This window comes from Penaeus japonicus, unplaced genomic scaffold (genome assembly GCF_977035675.1).
Source record: "Penaeus japonicus unplaced genomic scaffold, GWHDUDI00000001_assembly GWHDUDI00000007, whole genome shotgun sequence".
NCBI lineage: Eukaryota > Metazoa > Arthropoda > Malacostraca > Decapoda > Penaeidae > Penaeus > Penaeus japonicus.
Genome location: NW_028234409.1, coordinates 19,604,820 through 19,613,635, shown reverse-complemented (window position 1 = coordinate 19,613,635; position 8,816 = coordinate 19,604,820). Strand labels below are relative to the sequence as shown.

At 38.3% G+C, this 8,816-nt stretch overlaps 1 protein-coding gene across 1 annotated transcript; it reads left to right on the top strand.

Moving 5' to 3' along the window:
- The first annotated feature begins 1,860 nt into the window (after positions 1-1,860).
- On the top strand, positions 1,861-8,295 carry PPP1R15 (Protein phosphatase 1 regulatory subunit 15). The gene is made up of 3 exons (XM_043036301.2): positions 1,861-2,001; positions 5,154-5,338; positions 5,983-8,295. The coding sequence occupies exons 2-3, from the start codon at positions 5,164-5,166 to the stop codon at positions 7,866-7,868; spliced, it is 2,061 nt and encodes a 686-aa protein (XP_042892235.2). The 5' UTR covers positions 1,861-2,001; positions 5,154-5,163; the 3' UTR covers positions 7,869-8,295.
- Positions 8,296-8,816: the final 521 nt, after the last annotated feature.

Sequence of the window (8,816 nt, the reverse complement as noted above, 5' to 3'; positions counted from 1 at the left end):
AATGACAACAATATCAAGAAACACCACAATAACAACAACAAGAATAGTAGTGGTAATACTTATAATAGTACTAGTACTGCAACTGCTACTACTTCTACAACTACTACTACGACTATTGACAATGGTAATGACATTAATAATTTTAGCAATAATAAATGTTATGACAGTAATAATGATGATAATAATAATGATAGTAATAATGATAATAATAATAATGATGATAATTACCATGATAATAATAATAAAATCATAATGATAATATTAATGATAATGATGGTGATAATAATAATAGTAATAATAATAACAATAACAACAGAAATAATAATTATAACAATAATCATAATGATAATAAAATGTTAATGATGAAAATAATAATAATGATAATAATAATGAAAATATCATTAATGAAATAATAGTAATGATAACAACATTAAGAGTAATAGGAATACTATTAAAGATAATAATAGTAATAATACTGATAATAATTGTAATAATAATGATGATATAATATATTCTTGATAAAAATAATTGTTACAATAATGATAATAACTTTATACACAATAAGAAAAATAATAATCATAATAACATTACTACCAATACTACTAGTTATAATATTGACAATGATAATTGGGGTGGTGGTGATGTTGTTTTGTTGATGATGATGATGATATTGATAATGATGGTGATAATAATAATAATAATGATAACAATAATGATGATAATCTATAATGATACCAGTACTAATACTAATAACAATATAGAAGCTAATATCAATAATGATAGCAATGATATCACCATTACCGTCAAATCACCAAATATGTAGATTAGTGTTCCGTGATAAAAATCCCCTGCTGATCCTGCTAACGCAAGTGACCGGAAGTTGCAGATACGAACGATAGTCGGGTGTTTGCTTGTTCGCTGCAAGTACACTCTCGAACGCGCATGCAAAAGCTCACGTTCACTTGCAATAGCTTGTATTTCGGAGTTCCAGTGAACCGTGGGTACAAGTCTATGGCGGTGAAATTCATCCCTTATCTTTAAGAATGTTAAGGTCACAAACAGACCTTGAAAATGTTTGAATTCTGAAATAAAAGAAGTTTGGTTCACACTGCACAAACTCAGGTCATATATAATATATAATATATATATATATATATATATATATATATATATATATATATATATATATATATATATACATGGTTTGATGAAGAACAATTTACTTTCACTGTTTCCATGCAATAACAAGTGCGATTTGACAGCACAAGCACAATCAGCAAACTGCATTTCTTAAAGCCAAGCTGTACTAGCTGTACAATCCATAACATGCCATGCATTGCCTAAATTCCGCCTCTCCATGAGGGAAGCAGTTAGGCGAAAATAAAAAAAAGAGAGGCAGCGTGCGTATCAGTCATCGTCGTCGCCCCAAAAGGGCTGATGCAACTTCTGGACCTTTCGTGACGTCATGGAACTTATTCAGTCTTTATCATAAATCATGTTTTGGTCAATGGCATATGCAGAAATCACATGATAGTAATCGTGTGAGATATGATCAGTCCATATACCAGTTAGATGGACGAAATGAGTGTCATTAATGTAATAAGTGGGGACTACTTTTCGCCGCGGAGGAGAGGACTGGGCGGGGCGTGCGGCGGTGCTGTTTATTTCCCGAGAGCAAAATGAAGAAGCAACAGCAAAGTCAACTCTGAGCCGCACAATGGATCTTATTTCTCCAAGCGACATTCTCTCATCTACATTCGTTGACTCCAGGATGTCCTGTGGTGCAAGTGCATGTGTTTACAGTGACTCTGCAAATAATATCGGCATTTTGTCTAATATTTACAAGGAATCCAGCGAAGCAGATTGCGACTCCGTTGAGAACTTCCTTTTGAATATTCCTCTGGACTCTCTTTGTGGTGATCCCTTTCGTCAGCACTCGTTTAGGAGAGCCAAGTGGACCAAGAGATAAGGAACCCCTATGCCTCTAAACCCCATTTACAGGTAAGAACGCCTTGTTTTTTGTTTTTGTTTTCTGGACGTAGGCCCAGTTGGAGGAGGAAGCCCCTGTGGTCACATAACCCAGGGACGGAGGAGCTGCAGGCGGGGCTCGGGGTCGAATGGCCACGAGTGCGATGGAACTGACATTGACACGGAAGGAACCTTTCATTAGGACACTTGCTACTAATAGAATGTAAAAATAAAGTTAATGACAGCCACTCTCATGTCACATCACACTCAGCTTGGTGGTAAATATCAGATCAAACATGAGGAAAATATTTGTACAATCTCAAGTACCTCATATAAGCCAGAGTGCTCCAAACATTCAAATCCCCTTGCTGAGTAGATATGTAGTGCAACCCACTTGCAGTGACAGGGATGCCAGATGATGCTAGTGAGAGATTGTTGAAGTTATGATAGAGTATATTAATATAATTAGGCCTTCCTGGCATCTTATTATATGTCTAGGCACCAGTCAAAGCTCTTTATCTTGTGCATTATACGTGCCAGACCTTTACTTATTTGAAGAGAAATTGGCTTGAACAAATATGGTGGAGATTAGTTTTCTTTGTGTTAGTATCAGTATCAGTATCAAACTCAGAGTTACGTGAACATGTATCATACATCCATTTTGTTTATGAAGTTTTTATTTGAGTAAACATCTTATATATCTGTTGTTGTTTTTTTGGTAGTTTACATGTTGGTGACATTCTATAGTCAACAAACCTCTCAATGTATATTCTGGCAAGGAAGAACTAGTAAATCTCCCAGACAAGATGATATTTGTTAAGCATACCAGCATTTCAATTGTCATTAGAAAGGAAGGCTTACCAAAACAGAATTAAGCCATTGTAAATGAGAATAGATTTGCTTGCCCAGGACAGGCACTTGTGCCACCTGTGTGGCAACCCAGATGGATTTTATTTCAACATGAGGAAACTTCATGCGACATATTGCAACCTTTTCTGCTTTCTTACATTCACTCCTTTTATACTGGAACCATATTTGTGTTTTACTGTATTGTCAGACTTACATTAGCTATATGACAGGCCTAATAGGTTTTACTCATTGTGTAATAAAGAAACACCTAATGTCAAAAATGCCATGACAACTAACTATATCATGATGCCTGACGTCAGGTCAAAATTCATGCATTGACACGACACCAATCCGCAATGGATTAAACAAGACTGCGAAGGCTTTAGACAAGATGTGAAATATTACCTGTAGCGTTAAAGACATTGGCCACAAGATTAAATTTTAATGACTGAACTACAGTGTCTTAGTTTTTGACACAAAAATTCATTAATTACATAATTAACCTCAAAATGAGTAAAAAAAAAAAATGTATAAAACAGGCCAGGATGACCAATATCATGGTTTAGCTATTCTGCAAAAGATTGTATTTCATTCAATAAAAGGTTTCCCTACAAAATGTCATTATTTCAAATATGTGTGGGAGTTTAGGAGTATTGGATGGATGGGGAAACATGACAGACCTGTTAAATATATGAATACTTTCATTAAGACTGAATTTTCCATTTTCTGAAGTGACAAAGTAGGAAGAAAATCTTGACAGACAATACATGCCTTAGAGAAATCAGTGCAAGTAGCCTACCCAAAAGGAATCATAGTCTGTATTGTTTCCATATTCCCTTTTACCTTCCCAAAGGTAAAGGGAAGATTATCTTCCTGTCACACTTCCTCCCTTAACCTGTTTACCCCTTTACTACGAGGACGCGTATACTGCTTCCTCGCAGCACTCGTGACAAACCCGAGGACGCGCATACTGCGTCATGGCTGAGTTCTGTTGGAATTAAGTTTTCTTTCTTCCGGATACTGTACGAGATCTTTCAGAATAGAGGTCGTATATGATACGATGGATTACTTGACTTTCACTATTATTACATAAGAGTGGGATTAGCTTATACCAGGAGAGGTATTGATGCACCCTGCTAGCAATCATTTTATTATTTATTTATAGAACATTATGTAAAAATATAAAGCTTATAATGATTAGTTTACCATACTACTTCAACCGTTTTCTTTTGTCATCTGAGTGAGGCCTCCCACCAAGGTCACTCTTTCCATCTTCCTCCCAACCCATGTAAATAACCTGTCACATGCATATGGGGGAAGAGGTTAACTATGCATATTTTGATATATAACACATGTTGATTATGTTGAGGTTTTGGCTTAAAACTTGTAGAGAATTTGGATTAAAACTTGTCATATTCAATAGCGACGTTTAAAATTTTGCATGCGCCGGCAGCTCGGATGCGGCGCGGGGAGTGTCTTCTACTGCCCATAGTGAAGGGGTTAATGACAGATGATGTGATATCACATTATGGCCCGGCAGGTCTTCATGCTGAGTCATAACATTTTTTGTGCTTGGTGATTGGGCACGTAGCGGCTGACCTCAGTGGGTGAATAGCCTGAGACGTTGATGTAAGGCACTGATATTGCATATCATGTGACCTAAGACACTAATTATGCTTTTCTATATAATTCAATGATATTATGCTGACCGCCAAGCACATTTCAAATACCCTGCTGTTGTGTCCAAGCAGAGCCAAAACCAGCATTATCAGGTAGAAATAGATATATTTCCTAAGTTATTAACCCACTCACGCCGGATGACGTGCTGACACGTTTCGTGGTTTTCGCGTCCGACGCCGCCGCCGAGATATCTGTCCAAGGCCGGCGCTTGGGGTGAGCGAGCGGGCAGCCCAGGCTTGCGGCCCGTGCGCCCGAGAATCTCGAAGCGTTCGGATGATGCGTTCAAAAACCTCGGTATAGCGACCGTGCAAAGCCGGAATGGCCCCGGCGTGAATGGGTTAATCAACTAAGAATTTATAAATCATGAAATATAAAGTATTTAAAGAAAATTATTGAAAATAAACTCCATTGTCAGTCTTCTGGCCTTTTAGACATAGTATTAAGTGAAAAGGATAGTAGATAAGGGCAAATAGTCATATATGAGCAGCTCTCATATCAAGGCCAATTTGCTTGTAACTTACTTCCCTTTTTTTAGGGGGGGGGGATGGTCCATTACTATTATACACGCATCCATGCATACAATTCTAGGTCAATATGGTTTATAGATATTTGAGAGCTTGTGTCATCTCTTTAAATTATTTCTGTTATTCTTTCAGATAGAGCAAAATGGAAGTGTGGATGTCCTCATTGCCTGGCAGGAAGCCAGGAAACAAGTGGTTTCACCAGAACCGAAAGGCTCCTACCATGAACCCTCAGGTCACCCTGCACTTGGATAGGTGTCCTCCAGTGCTCGACACCTCGGGGCCTAAGCCACCACCACTCGTCAAAAATATGTCCCAAGGTATGGTATCAAGATTGTATTTATATCCTGTTATTCATTCTATTCTGAATAATGATATCTTCATTATGGAAGAGAAGTCTATATGATTTAATGATTAGTTTTCATGAAACTTTTTAAAAACTTCAAACCATTAGTACCAGATGATGTGCCATCACGTCATGGGAATATTTCACTACTGTGAGATGATGTACTATCGTTTCATGATCTCTTTCACTAAATACATGTTTTACTTAGTTACCTATGTATATACTCATTGCACTTCCATTTGTTTAGACACATTGTTCTTGACTAATAAAAAAGAGAAGAAGAAAAAAGGCCTCAGCATCCCGTAAAATCAGGTGGCTGTAGTGCTGTATCATACGGTGACAGATCTAGTACATGCAGGCTGCATGCCCTTGTTATCTTTACCACGGGAGCAGCACTAGGCAAATAATTGGCCTGGCATGAATGGATTAATTGACATAGCAAAATGTTAGGGCTCTTTAGGAAGCAGGATTGTCAGGTAAACAAAAATTTAGAAGAAACTAATGGTCCAGAAAATCAATAGTTGGAATTAAATCTGCTCTTATGAAAATACATATCAGTATTTTTGTAGTGGTTTCACTAAATGACAAAGAAATAACAAAATGTTCTATCTTCCACAGGTGCAAGTATGAGAAAGCCAAACCAGTTGTGGAATTCCTTACGCAATATGTATCAATCCTTTTGTACTGGATCAACTCCAGTAACTTGGGTCAATCCAGACATGATGAATGAGCTTCCATCAGTAACCTACAGTGAGCCTTACATCCCTGAAAATCAGTTTCTAAGTATGGAGCCAGGGAGAAATGGAGATGCTGGAGGGTGTCTCTGGTATGCTGCCCCTCCAGAAGGATCGCATCTCCAGTTCATGGATCCCTTGCATGTTTGGCAACAGAAAATTGTTTTTCCATATGAATCAGTACCTCAGCCTTGTTTCACAAATTTCCCAGACAAGAAAAGCAAACCTAGCCGGCCTCTCAATCCAGAAGCAAAGGAGTGGATTCCCAAGGAAATGCGGGAAAAAAAGGAACCAAGCTTTTCTTCTCAGGACTGTTTCTCATCAAATAAAGATTCTTGTGGCAAATCCGCTAAAGACTCTCTTAATTCTACAGTGTGTCAAGATTTTTGTGAAATCACAGAAGGGGAAATTGCAGCTATTCGTAATACTGACAAAAGTATTGAGTCTTGTTCTGTGTCTCTAGCATCCCCAAAGAAGCAGGATGGCCAAATAGTTTTGACAGAAAATTCTCATTGTGATAAATCTGTGATAAAAACAGAAAATATTAACACAGCCAAGTCTTCATCAATTGAAAATTCCGAAAATACTCCAATTAGTTATGCTGTTGTTGCCAAGAAGGTATTAAGCTCACCAGAACCACCAAGAGCAAAATCTCCAAATGAAAAGCCACAAGGAATTAATCAGACACTCCCCAAAATTTTCTTGAAAGATAAGAGATATCCAAAGGAAAAAGCAGCTCCACTTATGGAAAAAAGTGTACACACACTTCCATTTAAAACTGCTAACAAAGTTCAAAAGAAAAATAGCAGGAAATTCTTAAATGAGTTAAAGGCATCAGCTCAAGCTGAAAGTAGTGATTGTGGTTCTTTATGCAGTGAAAGTAGTTTTGGTTCTCCATGCAGTGATAGTTTTCCTCAAAGACTATGCCATGGAAATACATTGGTTCCTAGTGGTTCACCTTCTTGGGAGAAGGTAAAGGGATTGTGTGCAGCTCCAGAATCAAGGAGCCCAAGGCCACAGCGCAGCATCAGTGAATGTAGTTCCAGTAATAGCCGTATACGCAGTACCAGTGAGTCTAGTGTGGCAAGTATAGATAGTATTAATATTGAGTTTGAAGATGAAGTTGACAAAAATAATTCCTTGGGTAATGTTTGCATTATTAGTGAAAATTGCCAACCAAAGTGTGTCGACAATACAAAATTGTCAAACAGTGTTCTTGCCCACATTTTAGGTCTTAATGATTGTAAAAGTGAAGAATCTGACGAAGAATGGGATGATTCAGATAGTGACTGGGATGATGTACAAAATGACAGCACTGGTCTGGATGAGAGTTGGGAAACATTTGGACTTGGTCTTACTATTCCTGTAGCCTGTAAAGTGACCACCTATGGCCTTAACAATGAAAGAAAGGAAACTGACATAGAGTCAAGCTTGAATGCTGATCAAAACTGTGATATTCTAGACGAGGAGGAGGATGCATTTAGCTGCAACTTAGCTGAGGTGAATAAGCACTGGAATGAAGAGGTTGAAAAAGATGTTTCCAGAAAGACTGATCAACGTGTGAGTTTTGGAGCAGTAAAAGAGCATCCCATGGTCACTTGGGCCTATGCCTATCGGCAGGCAAGAAGAGGACCCTGGGAACAGTATGCACGGGATGCAGCACGTTTCAGTCGTCACATTGCAGAATTAGAGCCTGTCATTTCACCAGTGTTGCAAGAAAAACACAGACAGGAAGTATACAGAAAGCTTTATGGAGATTCCTCTAGCTAACAGTACCTTTTATCTAGTCCAATATTATTTAATGAAGGCACAGCCAAAGGATGGAGGGTTTGTTGGGAGATCAGCATTGTATTTCTTTTGTTTATTTGCTATCAGTTAAGAAGAAGAAGTGTATTTTTTCCATATATAGTTGAAAATAGGTGCTCTTGAAGATGGCTCTATTATTAACCCGTTGCTAACAGGGCTGTTTTGGCTCTAAATGGTCAAAACGCCAGGATATTTCAAACACATAAGCCTAATGCCTTAGGCTATTCGGCTGCACTGGCCATGGCCAAGCGTTACACACCCAGTCACCCGGTGCGCCGGCCAGGAGAAAAACCAAGAGAAAATATCTCATTCCTGGTGGTGCCACCACTTGATGTGATATCTTGTCACCTGTTATTAACCCATTCCCGACGGGGGATTTCTAGCCTAGAATGTCCAAATGATGCCGGCGGCTTTCGGATTAGGCATAAATAAATCAATTGAATAGCTGGCACTACTGTGGCCGCGGCAACTGGGCTTTAGAATGCGCGGTTACACATGCTGACACCCGTCCTGTGTGGGGGTTAACCCATTCCCGACGGGGGATTTCTAGCCTAGAATGTCCAAATGCCGGGGCGTTCGAATTATTAGGCCTAAATCAATTGAATAGCTGGCACAATACTGTGCCGCCCGGCAACTGGGCTTTAGAATGCGCGGTACACATGCTGTACCACCCGTCCTGTGTGGGTTAATGGGTTAAGATAGTTTTGTAGAGGAGCCCAATTAAAGGATTCATTACACACACTGGATTGATTTTTAAAGGGTTATTATTATTATACATTAATAGATTGCCTTATTCTATGCATGTAGGAACATTAATTTTTGTGCATTCAGGAAATTGTTTCTTTGTTTTATATATTCTGTAATATTCATTTTTTCCAAGGGAAACTATATTTTGAAGAAGTGATTTTTAAC

What these genes read in the sequence shown, in the direction of transcription:
- PPP1R15 (XM_043036301.2), top strand. Translation starts at nt 5,164, where the DNA reads ATGGAAGTGTGGATGTCCTCATTGCCTGGCAGGAAGCCAGGAAACAAG. An exon ending in CGTCAAAAATATGTCCCAAG is followed by an intron (nt 5,339 to 5,982) that starts GTATGGTATCAA and finishes TATCTTCCACAG; the next exon opens with GTGCAAGTATGAGAAAGCCA.